Source organism: Syzygium oleosum, unplaced genomic scaffold, assembly GCF_021117445.2.
Source record: "Syzygium oleosum isolate NSW1041296 unplaced genomic scaffold, Sole_v2.1 Sole_v2.01, whole genome shotgun sequence".
Lineage (NCBI taxonomy): Eukaryota > Viridiplantae > Streptophyta > Magnoliopsida > Myrtales > Myrtaceae > Syzygium > Syzygium oleosum.
Window position 1 is genome coordinate 5,536,727 of NW_026607485.1, and position 21,334 is coordinate 5,558,060.

General features: G+C 39.4%; 1 protein-coding gene, 1 long non-coding RNA gene and 1 pseudogene across 3 annotated transcripts in view; 2 read left to right on the top strand and 1 right to left on the bottom strand.

The window, feature by feature from the left end:
- Window positions 1–11,257, top strand: part of LOC115661854 (uncharacterized) — a 72,138-nt pseudogene extending 60,881 nt beyond the window's left edge.
- Window positions 1–20,040, bottom strand: part of LOC115665936 (ISWI chromatin-remodeling complex ATPase CHR17-like) — a 69,455-nt gene extending 49,415 nt beyond the window's left edge. The window contains exons 1-2 of one of the 2 annotated variants that reach the window (XM_056316986.1): window positions 19,629–20,040; window positions 18,411–18,688 (exon numbers count right to left, since the gene is read on the bottom strand). In XM_056316986.1, coding sequence (XP_056172961.1) covers window positions 18,491–18,688; window positions 19,629–19,856 — 426 coding nt within the window. In that variant the 5' untranslated portion in view covers window positions 19,857–20,040 and the 3' untranslated portion in view covers window positions 18,411–18,490. Of the gene's footprint in view, window positions 1–18,410; window positions 18,689–19,628 lie in introns of those variants that run through there. The other variant, XM_056316983.1, reaches the window with a different exon arrangement.
- LOC130139636 (uncharacterized) lies at window positions 8,559–9,276 on the top strand. The gene is made up of 3 exons (XR_008817739.1): window positions 8,559–8,692; window positions 8,786–8,892; window positions 9,157–9,276. It is a non-coding gene; the product is annotated as an uncharacterized LOC130139636 (long non-coding RNA).
- Window positions 20,041–21,334: the final 1,294 nt, after the last annotated feature.

A 21,334-nucleotide genomic window follows, 5' to 3' on the forward strand; every position in this document is an offset into this window, starting at 1 on the left:
CCCGCGCAAGAAATTGAAGCATTTCAACGTCTCATAGGCAAGTTGATTTACTTGACTATTACTCGACCAGATATTACTTACGCAGTTAGCTATGTAAGTCAATTCATGCAAAATCCGGCTCAAGGGCACATGGATTTGGTTGATCGATTGCTAAGGTACTTGAAAGCTACACCAGGGAGGGGTATTTTAATGAAGAACAACGGGCATGCAGATATTGTCGGGTATGCAGACGCTGATTGGGCAGGAAGCCCCAATGACAGGAAGTCTAGTACGGGTTTTTGCACCTTCGTAGGAGGTAATATTGTTACTTGGAAAAGTAAGATGCAAAATGTTGTTGCTCGTTCAAGTGCTGAAGCAGAATATCGAGTAATGGTTACTACTACTAGTGAGATAGTTTGGCTGCAGCTTCTGCTCCAGGAATTAGGGTGCAAACCAAGAACGTCACCTATGAAGTTGTTTTGTGATAATCAAGCTGCTGCTCATATCGCCTCAAATCCCGTGTTTTATGAAAGAACAAAACACATTGAGGTGGACTGCCATTTTGTACGGGAAAAGGTTTAGGATAACACCATTGAAACTCTCTATGTTCGAAGTGAAGATCAGTTGGCCGATATTTTCACCAAAGCCCTTGCTAAAGGACCATTTCAGGACATGGTGAACAAGTTGACCTCTAATGATATCTTCGGTCCAACTTGAGGGGGAGTGTTGACCAAATCGACAGGATCCCCCTATTTGGTGTTCTTCCCTTGTTCAATTGTTACTTTGTATATTCCCTGTAATTCTGAAAACAATTATGTACCTCTATCAATAAAAAGGCAGTCCCTCTCTAAAAAATATATAACAAAAAAGAAAGTTTGAGAGAGGATTCCCGGGAACGTAGGCTTACTTAGCCGAACCTCGTTAAGTTGTGTTTGCGTTCTTTGTCTCTAAATTTATCACTTAGATTTGGAAGTCTCATGAACTCCTCATCTGCAAAACAGTGTTGTGCCTCATCGCGAAACTTGAGACAGAGAGCTTCAGCTTTTACTTTTCCTGCCTAAAAGGAAACACATTATTAACCCCTCATGTTTTTTGCTATCATAAAAGAGAGAGTAGCCAAATTATAAGTGGTAGCAGGGAGCTTTTACCGGGTTTGTCATCGGCAAATCAAATGCTTCCTTGTGATTCCACAATGTAGTCTGCTTCTCTGTCATCATATTACTATCTCGACAGATGATTTCTTGCCCCATGTCCCTTAATAGATTATGCATCGACAACTTATTCTTTTCTTCAATCTTTATCAAGGACATATGCTGCAGAACATCCAAAGCTTCTTCCGGAAAAAGTTCAGTCATCCTACATTTGGATCACAATATTTTGGTCACATCCAATGAAAAGACAAGCTATATCAAGAAAGATGTGCATTTGTCAATCATCCAATGCCTCGTAACGTATCTTCAGCTTACTACTGACTTCCTCATGAGGAACTTTTTCCAACTTTTTCAGTATGACATCCCACTTTTCTTTCTTGCTGCCTGATAAAAGCGAACCTATAACCTTGAAAGCTAAAGGCAGACCTCGGGCAATGCCTATCGCCTTTCTGGAGTGGGCGAGATAATCATCCAAAGGACGATCTCTTTTAAAGGCATGTTTGCCGAAAGTTGAGGAGATTTGTCGAAATCCATACAGTTAAGTTCATAGGTACAATCCACTTCAGGAACATTGAGAACCTCTTTGTTTCTACTAGTGACAATAAGCTTACTTCCTTCACCGAACCAATCGCGCTTGCCCATAAGTGCATTCAATTGATTCTTTTTGTTAACATCATCGAGGAGAAGGAGAAGCCTTTTACAACACAGCCGATCTTTAATCATCTTAATCCCTTCATCTGTGTACTTATATCTGCCCATTTCCTTTTGAGGATGTTGGTGATCAGCTGATTCTGCAAGTACTCAACACCCTTCACCTCCGAAGTTTCTTGAATGCGAGAAAGGAAACAACACTCCTCAAAATCAGGTGAAAGTTTATTGTAGATGATTTTAGCAAGTTAGTCTTTCCAGCACCAACCATTCCATGGATACCAACAATCCGTGCTTCATGTGTCTGAGGGCATATCATTCTAATTATTTCACTCACGTAATTGTTTAATTCAACCAAACGATCCGATAATACCAAATAACTCTTTTTCAACTAACTGAAAACCGTCTTGATGACTGTTTTCACGAAGTCACCTTCGTGCCTGATGTTTTTGGAGTTGAAAACACATTGAATTAGAAAATTGGGTTGAACAACGATTTGTCTGGCCAAACCAAATTAGAAAACTTAACACCCCGTTTGGACAGAATCCTTGTTGAAATTATACAAGCTCAATAATATTGTTCAACAAGAAAAGGATGAAAGTGGACTTATAACATCTAGTTAAGCTTAGAAAGAGTCAAATTCCAGTGAAAAATGCCACTTTTGGCATGATTTCTGAATGATTTCTAATTTTTCTAGAAACACGTTCAACTTCAATTCTCGAAATAAGACAAATTCTGCAAGGACTCAACCAGAATTGAGTTGCATTATAAGGATGCTATTGCGATAGTCTTAATCTTAGAAGTAATCAACCATTGGGCATGCTTTGCAGATCTCATCCCTTTAGTGTTCTGACTTCACTTAGAGCAGCCTTCCACTCGCTAATAGTTCCATCATTGTATCGCCTCTTGTTTTCATGCTCAAGGAAGGCTTGTCCATACCCGCCAGTTTGGTATCGGACCTCAGAAGGTTCCACGGTATAAAAAAAAAAGGCATGATCTTCCGTCCCTTGGTTTTCTTGCACTCCACCATCTGCACCAACTCGTTGAAACCCCATTTGCTAGAGGCATATCGTTTTGAGAAGATGGGTATGGAGATTCTGGACTGCTTGATTGCTCGGAGAAGCTCCGTGCCAATCTCTTCCCCGTTGCGCAGCTCTTCGTCATCTCTTTAAGTACAGATTCCCACATCAATCAGGGTAATGTAAAGGAAGTCAGTAATACATACTCGAGTATCTGATCCTCTAAAGTTCAAGAACACCTCGTAGTTAATTCCAATGAAACCACCTTATCCTGAATCTTTATCAAGTTTATATACAATAGCCGGGTCTGCTATTCAATTGTTTACAGCCGCTTCATTTTTTAGCAGCGCCATCTTCAGTGATGCCTACTCAAAGTCTTCTCTTGAAGAAATCCTTGAAAAGATCAGCAGAAAAGACAATCACCAGATATGACCAATTAGAAGCTAGCTTGCTAGACACGGTGATGCTGTTTCAATAGAATATTGTAAGGTAATTTGACTGTGATAAAGTCAACAATGCACAGTATACACTCCATTCTTTTCCAATGTACAGCCAAACAGTAGTTGTAGTCTTGTGATTTTTAGCATCTAATGCATGATATAAGGTTCATCAGCGATTTCGCGGATGATTCCGATATAATTTTTTTTCAATAATCTAATTGCAGTAATTGTGAGTATCCTCTATCTGGGGACGAATGGAAAAAAAACATCAGCTTCCTATATAATTAATCTATGAAAATTAGGACAGGCACATGGTAACATCGTCACGCATCTCAGAAATAAAGATGTCCACATTGAATGATTCTTAAAAATGTATCAGCACTAGGGTCCAAGGTCATAGACTACAATTAAGAAAAGAAAGGGCTCCTCTCATATCCAAGCACGAAAATTGGTTCTTCCTGATGTTGGTTCTGGAGATGTGGCCCTCCACTTCCAAGAGACTAACAACCTCAATTTTCTCTGCCAAGACTTGCAGACATGTAAGACCATTAGTCTATAAGAATTCCAAGCAGAATAAAATACCGATCGATGCACTGCTATTCATTTGATGTGTTAAAATAAAAATGAAGTGCCAATACTCGGTCATTATTTCAAGTTTAGCTCCACATTCAAATTGCATTTGCACAAGTGAATTTTTTTTTAGTACTTAGCCTCTGTGATTCTTTGATTACGATTTGATCACCTTATGTGATTCAAGGATCCTTTTGTTTTCAACTTCATCTTCTGATAGAGTGCAACGCGGCAAGGTGATAGTAATTCAAGGAGTGATATATGGGAATAATTATCATCTCTCCAACCCCAATGCACACTATTAGATCCTATAGATTACAACCGAGGCTCCAACCCTTTAGTCTGTTCTCTGTTCGGCAATTTTTGGCGTCGAGAACTGAATTACATCACCGTAATTTTTAAAGTAACTAAGGCATAAAAGGCTGCGATCCTGCTTCTTCGATTCAGTTGCTCTTCGCTACTTCTCCAATTGCTAAATGAGCCACAAATTCCTGCACAGAAACATGGTTCCGTCATTTTTGTTAGGAGCTAACCATCTCAATCAGAAAACCAGCTCAAACAGTCAGTCTGAGAAGTTTGTACTTCTTGGTGTTCATGTCAATGTTTAAATGCATAGTAAATGTATCAAAATCAAGGGAAAAGAACGGGTTTTGTAAATTAGCATAAACATCATCCACGTCAAGACATATGTCTGCGATCCTGCACACATAATCTTATGATCCTGAATGCGTGTCTCTATTGTTAGAACTCAGCAGTTAAATTCTCAGAGATCTATTCGAGTACCTCATTAGAAGCCGAGCCATTTTCCTTCTCCCTCAATTCCTCTGCCTTTTCCAGTCCAGTTGCATTCTTGTCTTCCACCACCACTTGACCGTACTCGCCCTCCTTGACCAGTTCATGCCGTGGAGAGTTGTACTCGGAGGAGAGCCCCTCGGACAAGATCCCTTCCAGTGCTTCCTCGTCTCTTCTCGGAGAGAAGTAATGATCCGGCGAGTCGCGGGATGTGAATCTCCCTGTCTCTGCCTCTTCCTCTTCAGCTACTGTTTCTGTCTCCGGCTCTAGCTCCTGCTCCCGCTCCAGCTCGATCACCCTTTCTTCCTCTACGTGCTTCTCTTCCTCTCTGTCTTCATCCTCAGCCTTTGTTTCTTCTTCTTTGCTCTCTTCTTCCCGTTCGGGCTCGGGATGTTCTGTTACGTCCTTAAGATCAGCTGCAGTTCCTGTATCCTGGCTCACCGCATTATTGATTTCTTGCTGCGCAAGTAATGCCGCGTCATTCCCTATTGCTTCCATCTGAGGAACGTTCTGTTCCACTTGTTTGCTCTTCTCGGGATTGGCACCCGAACTCCTGCTTTTGGTAATGGTGTTTCCGGTGGTGACATCATGCTTCGACTTCCCGCAACCCATTTTCATCGAGAAGAATGTCAATGGACAGGAATTAGATTGGAGGATTGATTCTCTGTCCCTCTATGCATCAGATTGGAATGAAGTTTCGGCTTTTGTTTTCTTTGTCTGTTGCAGTTTTGATTTTGCTTGAGCGGTTTATTTCCGTGGTGGACAAAAGGAAGGAGTTTTTTCTGTTGTGGATTGAGGGTGGAGAGGAGACAGTTGCATCTCAAGTTAAAAAGGGGAGCATTTCCCCTTGAATCTAGAAAACGACAGTTCGTTTCTTATTATCGGTGCTTTCTTTTTTCCCCAACCCAACCGTATTGTGGAACGAAAAACTTACTTTACAATTGACATTGGCATACACCTAACCAAAATCCAAAATTTGAAAAGACCAAATTGTCCTTTCTCGAAATCATATTTTAGTCTCTAGCTCCACATTTGAGTGATTTAATTTTTATGGGCGTAAGAATTTAGGACCTGAGGATAGACATTGTTGGAGAGAAAATCACATTTTCTTTTTACAATAGGAACACGACGCTAATTAATGCGGAAGTGCAAAGTGGTCTTCAGAGGTAAAATTCGTATATGTATTTGGTATTTTAAAATTAGAGGTATGTAATAAGTTATTGGATGAAACAAGATATGTTTTTTTTTATATATATTTACCCTTTATCGATTGACCTCATGAATCAAAATTCATAGGGCCGTCAAAAAATGAAATTGTTTGCACTTAATTGCGTAGGAAATTGAACTCGTGCGACATTCCAAATACACGTGCAAATCCTTTCCTGAACCACTAAATCGACATGGACCTAGAGTAAGCATGTTAGAAAGCTAAATCTCATCTTTTTCATGAAGATGAACTGTAATAATGTCAGTAAATGAATAATCAAGACATTATCAATTAATCCCACAAATACTTTACTTCCCAGATGGAATTTGAATTTCTCTCAACTTGCCATAATTTAATATATTTTTTGGCTAAATAATAAGCATTTTCTGAACGTTTATCCTCTCGACATTATCTTAAACACTATCTTCTTCCACTTGAGAGTGTCATTTGCAAAAAGTTTCGATTGTTCCGCACCGTAAGCGGCCGTGGACGCCGCCACGGGAGAACATCACCGCATTCCTTCTTCCTCCTCCTCCTCGTAAAACCCTGAACAAGCCAAAGAGAAAAACCTCGCTCATCGCACACAACACGACCACCTCGCTCCGCCGCATTCTCAAGCCTCCGGTTCATCTCGGCTCGGCCGGATTCATCCCCCCGAACGACTGCCAAGTCGCGGAATGCGCTCAGATTTGTGCGCAGGCATGTCGAAACCGCGGCTCCTCCTCCTCCTTCTCCTCCGCTGCTGTTCAGCCCCTCGGTTTCGCAGGTAGCGTGCGCTTCTCGTCCGTCAGAGGAATTTCGACGGCGGATTGTGGATGCCAGAGTGATGGTTCTTTGTTAGTGTGGGGGGGCGGGTGTGCTTTTTTTTAGGTTGAGTTTGATGATGTCTCGATGTGAGGGGGTGGAGAATTTGATGATTGATGAAGAAGTCTGAATAACTCATTCGAGAGGGATGTGTGCGCCTGGTGTAGTCAAGTTGAAACGGAGGGATGATTATGCTGTGAGGATTGTGCTTGTTAATTGAAATGTCATATTTTTTTTTAATTGTGTCCATTGTGTTTGCTTCGTATATATGATATCGGAGACGTGATTGTGTAATGGAATCGATCGTGTCGAATTGGTTCGTCGAGTCGAGTTGCTTCGTGTTCTTGAATGTCGGTTCTGGGTTGAATGAGTTTGTTTCCTTGTTGGTACAAGAGGGAGCTGCTTTTCTCTTGGCAGTAAAAGGTTTTGATGTGATGTCGATGGAATTCACGGGGCCGGTTCATGGCAATAGATTGCCTGCAGCCCCTTATTCAATAATTTTGCGTTTACCGTATTCTTCCGAAGCAAGTACTGAAAAGGAGGAACCCCCCCACAGGTTTTTCCTTTTTCTCCATCTAATATGTGGCTTGACAAATTGTTTAGTTCTTTCTCTGATATTTGGTTCTTGTTATATTACGCAGAGACCGTGAAGGAGATGCATGATAAAATTATTGAATCCGTTAATACGAAAAGAACAATGGCTCCAAACGCATGAACGTGGTCGATGATTGAAAATTGCAAGAACGGAGAGGATACTAAGCTTCTCTTTGATGTCTTGCAGAACCTACGCAGATTTGTCAGTTGACTTCTTGCTCCATTTGAGAAGTAAAGTTTTAATTATTGAATAGTTGATAAATTAACCTGTTTTTTCCTTTCATTGCAGAGATTCTCAAATCTTCGAATTCATGAGAATTTTAACTGCAACCTTTGTCGGGAAGTCACAGAAGGATGGGTGCGTGCTAGGGCTCTTGACTTTGGTAAGCTTTATCTACACGAGTTGTGTGCCAAGTTCAAAAATTTTGTATTTTGCTAATATCTTTACCTGATTCTTCTTCTGCATTCGATTGTTGCTACTTGTAGACCCTATCATTAGCACAATCATTTTATTGTATGTTGTCTGTTCTCAAATGATCTTTTTACCTCAAGCCTGTCAGGCTTGGAGAACAAATTCAGTCGCTTATGAGAACTTTTGACCACCCCACTGGTAGCAAGTTGTGCTTTTGTGTTTTTTTTTTCCTTGCTGCATCAATTATGTAAACCAGAAATTTGTTTACACAGATGCAACACATCTATTAAGCAAGTGGATGGAAATTACACGACACATATAACATATCCAAGAAATAGTTTTTCATATGTGAATGTGTGAAACCACATTCAATTCAATTACATATAAAATTGTTAAATGTGTATAAACGTGTCTTGTGTGAGTAACACGTTAAGTTGCTTGACATGCTTCGATGTGTTTAAAGGGTCAAAGGGCCTATCATGACATCTTTATTTTTCATGTACAAACTTGTTAACTCGTTTATTACTCGGACATTATTAAGCTCAACCCAACTGTATCAAACACTTATTCTGTAAATGGGTCTTTCCGCACATTGCTGGCTCTCTAAGACTTTGATTTCTTGCATGACACCTCCACTTCAAGTAATTGTATTCATTGTTGAAACTTAGCAAAGAGCATTCACTTTGTGCATATGTGTTTTTATGAACTGATAGCTTCAGTAGTTATCAGTTCAAGCTGATTCTAGTAGTTAAGCTCTTCATGATTTTTAAGCAAACTAAATCAAATCAAACTGTAGTTCCATAGTATTTTGACCACAAACAAAAAAAAAACTGTAGTTTCATAGTATAACTCATGTCAGGAGATTGCAGCAATTAATTGTTACTGGGAGTACATGATATAATTAGAATCTATATTAATTGCAGCAATCCTTATATAGGCTAAGAATTTGAATTGCATGGTGCCTTAGTCCGTCATGATAGAAACTAAGGGTTGACAAAATTGTGGGTAAGAAGGCCTTATGGAAGCATAATGTCTATGGATTGACCCCTACAATTGGCTCTGCAAACCATTTATTGGTAATGATGACGTGTATCTACATCAAGTGATTATTTTTTTCCATTTGTTTTATTTACATATTTCTTCTGCTAACTTATGGTATTGAAATGTAGCAATATGCTAAAGAGCACAAAGATGCTACCCTCATGCAGGAAGTTATGAAGCTTTTGAAGATGAATAACTTGCCGTTGCAACCCAGCACAGCCGATATTGTTTTCAGGTTCACTTCCGTGCTGTTTATCCTGCTTTCGTGCTGTTTATCCTGAGAAGGATGTTATTATCATGTAGTACGCCATTAAAGCACTTAAATATTGTATGAAATATACTACATAGTTATCAAGCAATTTATCCAATTTATAAGTGTTTTTTTTATATGATTTAATCAACTTGTTTTTATTTTAATCATTTTGTCTGCATTGCTACTCTCAATCTTATAGTTTACTCATGTTATTTGACATGCTTTTTTCCATGGAAAATTATGCAGCATTTGTTATGATACAGACAATTGAGGGTTGGTCACAAAGTATTTGAAGAGATTTGTCAAGGTTGGGGTGAAATTGCATAGAGCTGCATTTGATATCTGGATGGAGTTTGCTGCAAAAGCAGGTGAGAAACACTCGCTGTGTCTCCCTTTGATGCTCTCTAGCCCTTGTCCCTCAGCAATTTATATTTTCTTTTTCTTCCCACGAATAGTTTTCTCATCCAGGTCCTGCCACTTACTACAAAAGACAGGATGTGCTAGAATATATTCTTCTGTACAATGATTTCTTTCTCTCCGTAAACATAAAGGTAGAAATAAGAAATAAAAAGAATTTTCACTACACTGTGTCTTTCAACGTCTTTGTTTCTTTATTTGTTATGAGATTTTGCTTCTATATCCTATTTAGTGGTTTGACGGAAATTACCATTTTTACGAGACGTTGAATCTCTATGGAAAATTGAGAAGTTAAGATCTGAGTCCATGGAGCAGCACACCGTGGGCAGTGGGTTCTCATGTGCGAAGGTAATTTGCAAACACAGACTGTTGAAATCACAAATATCAGACCCTGAAAGCACTTGGTCTTCTTGCATGCGAAAATCTGATCATGGGAAAACAGTAAAGTTGCAATAGATATCAGTACAAAGTTCTTGGTAAACCAGCTGAGAGGTCTATGGCCAAAAAAAGTGAGAGTTCATGCTTGAATAAACCAAATTTTGGCTCACACCCTAGGACATGAAGCACCCATGGGCATGATAATATTCATTGTCAACACACAAAGGAGATATGAGTACTTTTCTCTATTTGGAAGCATTTATTGTGGCTTTTAGCACTCCGGTGTAAGATTAAAATTTAACTGATTGTCATTTACTTGTTTTGTGGTCAACTAAATGGTTTCATATCCAATGTTTTGTGCAGGGATTTAGGAAAACCTGAGGAGGCTGCTACAGTGATTCATGTCTTGAATCAGGTGCTTCACTTCTCAGAGCATCTATAGCTATTTTGATATGCTCACCATCTGGCATGATCTCCTAGCTCAAGGACTTGTATCCTAAATTACCTCCGCCTTTGAACTAGTCCTTTAATTTTCCATATCCTGTTAAGGAATAAAACAATTAGTGGAAGACATACTGAATTGTCCCCCATAATGTGCTCAGATAAAATTACTGTGACAGATCCTCTCGTTGAGGGTGACTGGTTGATTTGGGTTTCATATTTGGTGCTTGCTGTAGTGTTTGGTTAAAATTACACAAGTGAGTTCCATGGTCCTAATAGTGAGTTGGAAATACACCTACATAGGCTCTGTTTGTTCAGATGTCGCTTCTTAGTTCTCATGAAGTGAATGCCTTGGATTGATGCCAGAGTTTACCTGATGCCAAGAGGTCCAGCATTATGGTTGAACTTCAAAAGCTTGTCAGTGAGTGGCCTGTCGAGGTTATCAAACGGAAGAAAGAAGATGACCACAAGGTACTTACTTTGACTAAATATCCTTATCACTTTGGGTAGAAGTAGAAATATTACTTGTTTGTAGTTATATATTGCTCTGGTAATATTTTCCCAATCATTCCTGTTGCTAGTTGTATATATGTTGCATTTAACTATCTCAAAGTTTTTACAACCTCGCATTTTCTTCGCTCATGTAGGCATTGGCTGCTACTCTCAAAGCCATCATCCCGGCCATGATTAGTTCCTTATTAAACACAGGCTTGGAGGTGAAAGTGAATATGGAAGAACTAACCACCGAAGGCACCCTTTGTTAAAGTATGACAGAATTGGAGATTGAATGGACTAGCTGCAGATCTGTCTCCTATGTGGGCCATTAAGGTTGCCACGTTAGTTTCAGCCAATTCCGCTGAGAAGCAAGACAAGTGCAGTAATCACGTCTCGAGCAACCAGCATCTGAAGTTCTCTTGTGAAGGTCCCCGAACCATTTGAAGTTCTGCTCGTTCTTTGATTTGAATGTTATCATTCCTGTACTTTCAGATAACGATTATTTTCTTTCCCCAAAAAGTAAGTGTATCTGAGAGAATAGGTGCATCATCAACAATTGAAGTCTGGGAACAATCCTCAGATGACTAGTTTTTGCAGAGAGGATCTTTTGGCTCACGCATTTTAGATGGACCAAATTTCAGTTCAGAGATGACAATAGATAAGGTGTTCCTTTCATTTTCAATCTGATTTTGCAGCCTATTCTATTATATTTCTGACAGAATTTTGCTGTCCAAAATTAAGAGAGTGCATGTAATCCCGACTCATTCGATGATGGTATACAGTGACTGCCGTCGCCTCTTGATTTTATCAGATTGAACTGTCCAATCGTGGTGCCAAAGATACAGAACCTACATACATCACTTGTTAGTAATGGGTAGTCAGTAGCAAGCTTTGATTCACAACTTCCACTTCCACGTTTAGAGGAGTTGTCATTAGTTTATTCTGTTTCCTCTGTCCATCTTCAAATCCTGTTGGTGCATATAGTGGTCAACGAAAAAATAAAAACAATGCTTTCCGTCTCTGCCCATTCATTACACAACAATTTTACCTCAGAATAATATATGTCGAGGGTACGATGAATATTTTGAGTGAGGACACCAAATTCAAGTTTTTGGCTTTACGTAAGTATAGAAAGTCATGGACATCCTCCTACAATATCTAAATTAACTTTGATAAAGTTGAAAGGTGGGAACATTTTTAAAGAAAATTAAGATTTCATCACTTCTTAATATTAAACTGAAAGCTTATATTCTCCGTGATAAAGTTGAATGTTCGGGACATTTTTAATAGCAAGTGGAAAGGTCAAGATTCTCTAGAATATTAGGCTAATGAGATCCGAAAAACTCACTTTTTCCAAAAGTGATTTTTTTAAAAAGAAAATGAGGACTATCCAGATTTTCACGCTTGTATAGTATTTATTTTCATAAATCTATATATTCACTTGCTAAATGTTAATTTGAGATTTGGTCATGTCAATTAATATATCAATTGTAGCATACTAATTAACATTACTCATAAATAACCAGGACTATTTGTCAAACTTCAAATGATGGAGAGCAAGTGCTTATTGAGCAATAATGCACATTTTTTTTTAACAAAATTGAAAAAAAATCCATAATTGTTAGCATAAAACTATTTCGTGGGGACCTCAATCGTTGGCGAAACTGCTCCAGAGAGAATGCAAGGGAAAATCTTGTTAAAAGTAATGTAATAATGGAAAGGTATAAAGCAATAAGGCAAAGAAAAAGAAGATGGGGTCATGCTAATGTGGAAAAGAAGAAGAGCCGCCAATGCTTTAGCGTGCCTTTTGTGCTGTCCGCAAGATTTTAGTCGAAAGAAGCGCACAAGGATAATAAAAAAAAAAACATATGAAGGATGCATTTCGGTGGCAGGAAAAAGTTCATAACTCCTCCTTCCTGTTTTGCCCCTTATTTTCCTTTTCTACGAGGAATTTCTTTCATAATTAAATTCATGAAAAATCATCATTGAGATCTTAAATTAGTGTTGCCATCTTCACTTTTTTGTTCAGACTACAATCGCTCTTAAAAAAAAATGGCCCTAGGCCAGTGCCCGGGCATTGGCACGGCCCCTTATTGCTAACGGGCCTGGTCTGGTACGGCCCCTCATGGGCTCGGGCCCAAGAGGGCCGGTCTGTGCTGGTTCTGGGCCGGAGTGGCCCAGTTACCATTCTTTAGGGTAGGGATTTTGTTATTAATGCACATATTAGGAAAAGTAGAATGCTGAAGTTCAAGTCTGTTGCGAAGCTTGTTCAAAGCCGAAGAAATGTAATGCACTGAATATGATGAGTCAAATTCAGATTTTGAGGGAGAAAGAAAATTTCAACGTGCAATTGCTGGTGTAGTAAAAATACTGATAGGTTATGGTCTTGGTAATGAACCAATAATATGTGATGTAACGTAAGAAAATTAACGAAGAAAAGAAAAAAGATGTCCTAGAATTTGGAGTAGAATTAAGAATGTTAATTTTTTTTTTGGCGAGAGAAGAATGTTAGTTCAATGCAATATCTACTAGTATAAAAAACGTATGTTTTTGTTCAAGTATTTATTATCATAAATAGATTGAGTGATCAGAAGTATTATTCCTCAAAGCTTATAAAAGTATCAAAAACTCGCTCAGCAGCAACACGACCTTCATATGGCCCAAAAAAAAAAAACAACATAACCTTCAGGCTCTAGAGCTCGTCGACTCGTGATTCGATGGCGTCGAACCCATGCACGCCGTCTCGAGAGCTCACAGACTCTACTGCATTTCAAGCCTCTGATTCATCTCAGCTTCAATTGGATTCGTCTCTCCTTATGACAACCAAGTCGTGGAATTTAAGAATCACAGCTCCTTCTCCTCTAGTGCTCAGCCCCTTGGTTTCGCAGGTAGCGTGCTTGTTGTCTGTTAGGCTTTTCTTTTTGCTGCTGAGGAATTTCGACGTGGATTGTAGATGCCAGAGCGATGGTTCTTTGTTAGTAGGGGGCTTTAAGTCTAAATATCTCATTCGAGGGATGTGCACCTGGTGCGGTCAAGTTGAAGCGGAGAGTATATATAATAGATCAGGAACGATTATGCCGTCAGGAAATTTGCTTGTGAATAGAGATGTTATATCTATATAATCGTCGTTGTGTTTGCTTCGTATATTTGATGTTGAAGAAACTATTGTCAAATTTTCGAATTCATGGGAATTTAAAACCGCGACCCTATGTCGGGCAGTCACAAAAGCATGTGTGCGTGCAAGGGCTCTTGACTTTGGGAAGCTTTACCGACACAATATTTGTGCCAAGTTCAACAATTTTGTATCTTGCTAATATCTTTACCTGATTTCTCTTCTGCATTCGATTGTTGGTACTTGTTAACCTTATGATCAAGGCAATCATTTTATTGTGTTATTTCTGTTTTTTAATGATCTTATTACCTAAAGCCTAATATGCTTGGAGAACGTATTGAGTTGCTTACGAGAACTTTTGACTACCCAACCGGCAGCAAGTTGTGCTTGTGTGTCATATTCTTGTTGTGTCGAATGTTATGTAAACCAAAATTATGTCCAACAAAGATACGACACATCTATTAAGCACATGGATGAAAGTAACAGGACACATATAACATGTTCAAGAAAGAGGTTTTCATATATAATTTTATGAAACCACATTTAATTTAAAGTACATATAACATTGTTAAATGTGTATAAACAGTCTTTTGGGAGTAACATGTTAAATTGCTCAACATGCTTCAATGCGTTTAAATTGGTGAAAAGTGTCGATCATGACAACTCTATTTTTCATGTGCATACTTGCTCACTTTGGGCAAAATGTGTTTTTACGAACTGATAGCTTCAGTAGTTATCCGTTCGAGCTAATTCTACTAATAAGGCTCTTCATTATTTCCAAGCAAAATAAATCAAATCAAACGGCACTTCCATAGTATGTCTCATGTCAGGAGATTAGAACAATCAATTTTCACTGGGAGCACATAATATAATAAGTATTTATATCTCTTAATCCTTATTTTACCTAAGAATTTAAATTACCATGGCGCATTTAAGGTGCGAATGATAACTATTCTGTTTCCTCGTTTTTCTATTTTTTTGTTCTCGAAAACAGGTTTAGAATAGAAATCTGTTTGATAAAATAATTTCATTTTTCTATTTTCGGAATAAATTTTTAGCCCAGAAATAGGTTTCTAACATAAATAAGAAGTTAAAATTTTCTACTTTTCTATTTTTGGAATAGAAACAGAAATAATAATTCTTTTTTATTACTCGCCCTTGCCGTCCGCCGCCTCTGCCCGCCATTCGCCCTGTCCGCCGCCCGCCCGCCTGCCAGCCATCTGTCGCTGTTCGCCGGGAACAAAAATTTAAGAACAACCTATCAAATGAATTTCTATTCTAGAAACAGAAATTTTGTATCATTATCAAATGCTACTTTTACTCAAAAACTCATATGAAAAATAGAAATAGAAAAAATCTAGGTAGAAATAGGATTGAAAAAGAGAAATCTTATCATTCGCCCCCTTAGTTGTCCTTAATGATAGAAACTAAGGGTTGACAAAATTGTAGTTAAGAAGGCCCTTGAGGAAGCATAATGTCTATAGTTTGACCCGTACAATTGGCTCTACAAATCATATATCGGTAATGATGATATGTACTTATATGAAGTGATTTTCTTTCGTTTTGTTTTATTTACACATTTCTTTTCTTAACTTGGTGTATTGAAATGCAGCATTATGCTAAAGAGCACAAAGATGCTACCCTCGCTCAAGAAGTTATGAAGCTCTTGAAAAAGAATAACTTACCATTGCAACCCAGCACGGCCGATACTGTTTTCAGGTTCACTTTCATGCTAATTAACCCGATTGCATGCTGTTTTTTTCTGAAAAGGATGTCATTATCATGGAGTACACCACTAAAGCACTCAACTGTTAACTACGTGAAAAATTCTACTCAGTTATCAAGCAATTTATCCGATTTATAAGCGTATTCTCATAAATGAACAAAATCAAGTTGTTCTTCTTTTTATCATTTTGTCTGCATTGCTACTCTCAATTTATTGGTTTACTCATGTTATTTGACATCCTTTTTTTTATAGAAATTTTTTTGAAGCATTTGTTATGATCCAGACATTTGGGGTTTCTCACAAAGTAGTCGAAGAGATTTGTCAAGGATGGGGTGAAATTGCATAAAGTTGCATTTGACATCTAGATGTAGTTTGCTACCTAATTAGGTAAAAAACTCAGAGTCTCCCTTTGCTACTCTCACGCCCTTGTCCCTCAACAAATTTTTACTTTTGTTTCTTCCCAGAAATAGTTTGCTCATCCAAGTCCCGCCACCTACTAGAGAAGGACGGGATGTGCTAGATATATTCTTCTGCCTAATCAAATAGGCAAAAGGTAGAAATTCAAAGAATTGTCGTTGTGTTGTGTCTTTCAACGGCATTGTTTCTTTTCCTGTTCTGAGATCATGCTTCTTTATCCTATTAAGTAATTCGAAGAAAATTTATCCTTCTTAGGAGACCGTTTTTTTTTTTATCGGTCTTACTCTATCTCTCTCTCTCACTATATACACTCTCAGACTTTTGAATAAACAAACATTTAAGAGACAATTGAATCTCTATGGAAAATTGAGAAGCTAAAGATCTGAGTCCATGAAGCAACGCACGCTATCGGAAGTGGGTTCTCATGTGTGAAGGTAGTTTACAAACACACACACCGTTGAAATAATGGATATCGGACCTGGTCATTCATTATGCCAAGTCATTATGAAAAAGTAGCACACAACTCCATTGCTAGTTGTGACGTGACTTTACTTGAGTCAAAGTATAGTTGGACCTTTTTGATGTTTCGATTTTTAAGGCCCCAACTCTCTAAACATAAGATGAGATTTTTCCAAAATGATGTCCATGTTTGAATAAGTCTATGTTGTTTTTTGGGCCATCGACATTTGAATAAGTCTTGGGAGGGAACATCCTTTGATTAAATTGCATATCGACTCCTCTTGGATCTCTAGCGCAAAAAAAGAAAAAGAAAAGAAAATTAATATCATAATCAATACTACATGTGAGCTCGAAATAATGCAAGACAGAGTCATTCTTAAAATGTATAGGCAACCATATCAGTAGCCTCAATAGCGGCATCTTGCTGATCCAATAATTCGTGGGATCTTCTACTGCTTCTTCAACTTCTGCATTCCACGAAGCCCGGCCCTTCTCATGCTTCGCTAACTTTTGTTTCGCCATTATCTTCCTGCAGAATGAATGGGGGGAAAAAGAACACAATAATTAATAAATAGCGGCGACGCTTCCAATCCTCAACTGAATCACATACTCACAAGTATGGAACCACAACATTTCAGACGCATGGAAGCACTTGCCAACGTAAGAAGCCATGCGTACGTAGAGACAGAAACAAAGCAAGAAGATGGACGAGCTCTGTTCGCCATTGTTTCCCGCTTTTGTATATGGGTGCGAAGTGATCAATGAAGCTCTTTAATCACAAAGGAAATGTCAAAATAAAAAAGGGGGAAAACCCCCCAAGTCATTAGAGTTCAAATACGCTGGTAAAGCGGAGGATCAATAATATAGCAAGCACCAATCTGCAGAACCGAATGGCAGCAACAGAATCGCAAGCGAGCGACCAGTAGAACGGCAGCAACTCGGCTCGAAGTGTTTGTCTTGACTCAATCATCCTCCATCGAAATCCGACCGTCATTCTAAAACTTCTTCAAAAACTCGGTATTCAAACACGAAGCACCCATCCATCCACTTCCTAGCGCAAAACACCAGAGGCACCTATAACCGCACCGACCCCACTAACCCTAGCAAGCAAACGAGAGATCCGGCACCAAAATTACAACTAACCCAGTAAAAAAACGGCACAAGAAAACAATCGAATCGTGACTGCTTGTTCTAGAGAGAGAGAGAGAGAGAGAGAGAGGCCGAATCGGACTCCGAAGTGATGATTCCGAATTGAAAAGGGGAGGAGGAGAGAGTCGAAGGGGGTCGTTCGATCAGAGATGGTGTCCGAAAATGGAGGAAGCAGAGGAGGGTTTGCTTTTTTTCGTATTTTAGTTTTAAATACCTTTCCGCTTTTATTATTATTGTTATTGTTATTATTATTTGAGCGATTATTTTTATTTCGGTTTTGGTTCATGCGAGTGGGTGCCAAAATTTCCCACCAGTCACAGCGGGGGAAATGTAATTTCTTTCCCGCCGCGGGAATTGAAGCCAGCATCGGCTCACACGCGAGATGGACCCACGGCTCGAGGATCGGGGGTGGTCTAACTTGGCCTCACCGCCTGCGTCTTGATTGAATTCGAGCAATATGGTCAAATATTGAAATCAATCTCTCTATCTTATATGGGAACAGGTCATGGTCGAGGGGGATGGTTGCTTGGACAAACTTGATGGCCACAACTAGGGCGAGAGGTAATTGCGATTCGCATTCATGGCATCAGTTACTGCTCTGATTCTCTGATCAAGAGTTTTGATTGTGAGAAGGTGCGAATAGACGGGCTTTGGGATTGAGCACGTCGGCTTTGAGCTTGGACAGTGAGGTTTGTATTGTGAATTTGGGCGGATTAGCTGTTTCAGGGTTGGGGGGCAATCATAGACTGTGTCGTGGAGCTATAGTGCCTGATTTAATGGGGCAAACTATAGCTATATGATCCCTCTGGTGTACAATTGAATGTTTTCAGAGTATATAACAGACGGGCATCGAGTTGTCTTTGGTCACTGAGTTTGGATCAATGCTACGCCTGGAATATTGTCCGATTGATTGAATTTCCTTATTTTTGTTAGATCCAAATCTCATTTTCTTGTTTCTGAAAAATAATTTCAAAAACAAGAAAATCTTAGTCATAATCAATACTACATGTGAGCTCGAAATAATGCAAGAAAGAGACATTCTTAAAATGTAAAGGCACCATATCGGCGTCAATAGCGGCATTTTGCTGATCCAATATGTCCTGAATCTTCTGCTTCTTCAACTTCTGCATTTCACGGAGCCTGGCCTTCTCACGCTTGCTAACTTCTGTTTCACCATTATCTTCCTGCAGAATGAATGGGGAAAAAGAATACAAAAATAAATAAAAAGCGGCAACGCTTCTGATCCTCACTGGGTCATTCTTACAAGTATCTAACAACATTTCAGACGTATGGAAGCACTAGCCAACTTAAGTAGTGCATGTAAAGAGAGAAACAAAGCAAGATAGACGAGCTATGGTTGCCATTGTTTCCCACTTTGTAAATGGTGAGGCGACTGATGAAGCTTTAATCACAAGTAAATGTTAAAGTAAAAGGGGAAAACCCCAGTCATCAGTTTCAAAGAAACATGAACAGTTGCAGCCCTGCTCGAGTCCTCTAGCCATGGAGATGCAAAACCAACCCAATAGGAAAAAGAAAGGTAAATAAACAGAAATTCCTCTCAAAGAAGGCGTAATTTTTGGCATGCACGATATTAAAATTGAACACCACGCCTACACTACGAGCAAGAGAAACTACTAACTTCCACTCTTCTTCATCCAACTGAGAGTAACACCAGAAAATAGTACACCCCGAAAGAAGAGCAAGAAATAAGTCCACCTCGAAGATGCTTCGACTCTTGTGCTAAGTAAACCTTACAGAACATGTATTTATACGTGTATACTTGTGCATTGTTAGACTTCATTCTGAGCAACGCACTAGTAAAGCGGAGGATCAATACAGCAAGTGCCAATTTGCAGAAACGAATGCAGTAAAACAATCACAAGAGACCAGTAGAACAGCAACTCGTCTCTCAGAATGTCCTAACTCAACATCCTCGATCGAAATCCAACGCTCATTCTAAACCTTCTTCAAAAACTCGTATTCAAACACGAAGCAGACATCCACTTCCCAGCGGAAAACACCAGAGAGACCTATTACCGCACCGACCCCCGCAAACCCTAGCAAGCAAACAAAAAGATCCGGCATCAAAATCCCAGCAGAAACCACGCAGGCAAACAACCGAACCTCATCGTCGTCGTCCTCCTCCTCGGCCTCGCCATTCTCGTCGGCCGCGCCGGCCGCTCCGTCGTCCTCGTCGGCGGAGCTGGCGGAGCGGGCGACGGCCTCGAGCTCCTCCTCTTCCTCCTCGTCGACGGGCTCGTTGAGCTGCTGCTGCTGCTGCGGCTCCTCCTCCTCGGAGCCGTCAGACAGGGCCTCGTCGGACGACGCCGGCTGCTTCGATGGCCTCGCCATGGCGGCGGTCGTCGGCGCTGGAGGCCTGTTCCCCGGCGGAGATCGGCGGATCGGTCGGTCGGTCGGTCGATCGATCGAGTTCGTCGCCGCTCGTTCTAGAGAGAGAGGGAGTGAGAGGCCGAATCGGAATCGGAATCGGAATCGGAAGTGGCGATCCGAAAATAAAAAGGGAAGAGGAGAAGAGGAGTCGAGACGGTGTCCGAAAATGGAGGAAGCGAGGAGGAGGAGGAGGGTTTGCGATTTTTCGTAATTTTGTTTTAATAGTTTTTCCGCTTTTATTATTCTTTTCGGGGTGGTTTTCTTCTTCTTTTCTCATTTTCGTGTAATGCAAATAAAATGGGTGCGAAAATTTCCCGCCAGTTGGAGCGGGGGGAAACGTGGGGTTTTCGTTTCCCGCCGCAGGAAGTGAAGCCAGGGCCAGCTCGCGCGCGGGATGTGGACCCCCGCGGTTCGAGGATCAGGGCGGTAGTCCGACTTGGCCTCGCCACCCGAGCCGTCATGGGTCACGATTTTTTTTAATAAATAAAAAAAAATGAAGTAATTATTGTTACCGCTGCCCATTACACTACGTACAGTTTGAGTCATAACAATCCCGTCGATGTGTTATAAGTATGGAAATCTTTTAAGATGAGGTAATAAATGCCCAGTATACTAAGGGCGTGCATGGAATCCATTCTGGAGCATAAATTTTACTCCAAAATGCATTCCGGAACAGAAATGCATTTGTTAAAAAATTTCCGAAATTGCTCCTTCCGAAATGCATTCTGGAGCAATTTTTGCATTCAGGAATAAAAACGCGTTTAGTGAAACTTCATTCTTTTTTTGGTTCCGGAATGAATTTTTGCTTTCAAAATGAGTCTCGGCTCAAAAAAGAGAAGCTACAAAAATGTAGCTTCTCTCTTCCAGAATGCATTATAGCCCAAATTTCCTTTTTTACAAGAAATCAAAAATTTCAAAATATAAAAAATTTCACAGAATGGCTAAAAATACTTGATTCCAGAATGCATTCTTGATTCCAGAAAACATTATTGATTCCAGAATGAGTTTTTGGCAAAAAAAAAGAGAAGCTACTTTTTGTAGCTTCTCTCTTCCGGAATGCATTCTCTATCTTTTCTCACAATTTTTTTTTCAGAAAATGCATAAAAATTGAAAAATTCTAGAAAAATTCATAAAAATTTCCAGAAAATAAAAAAAACAGATTTCGGGAAAATATGAAATTTGGTGAATTTTTTTTAAAAAAATCAAAAATTTCAAAACTTCACATAATGGCTTAGAACACATGTAGCCACCCACTTTGAGTGAAATTTAAATTTTTTTAGGCGTCCAAAAAAAATCGAAAAATCATAAATTTCAAAACTTCACAGAATGACTTAGAATACTTGTGGCCACCCACTTTGAGTGAAATTTAAATTTTTTGAGGTGCCAAAAAAAAATCAAAAATTTCAAAACCTTACAGAATGGCTTAAAATACCTGTGGC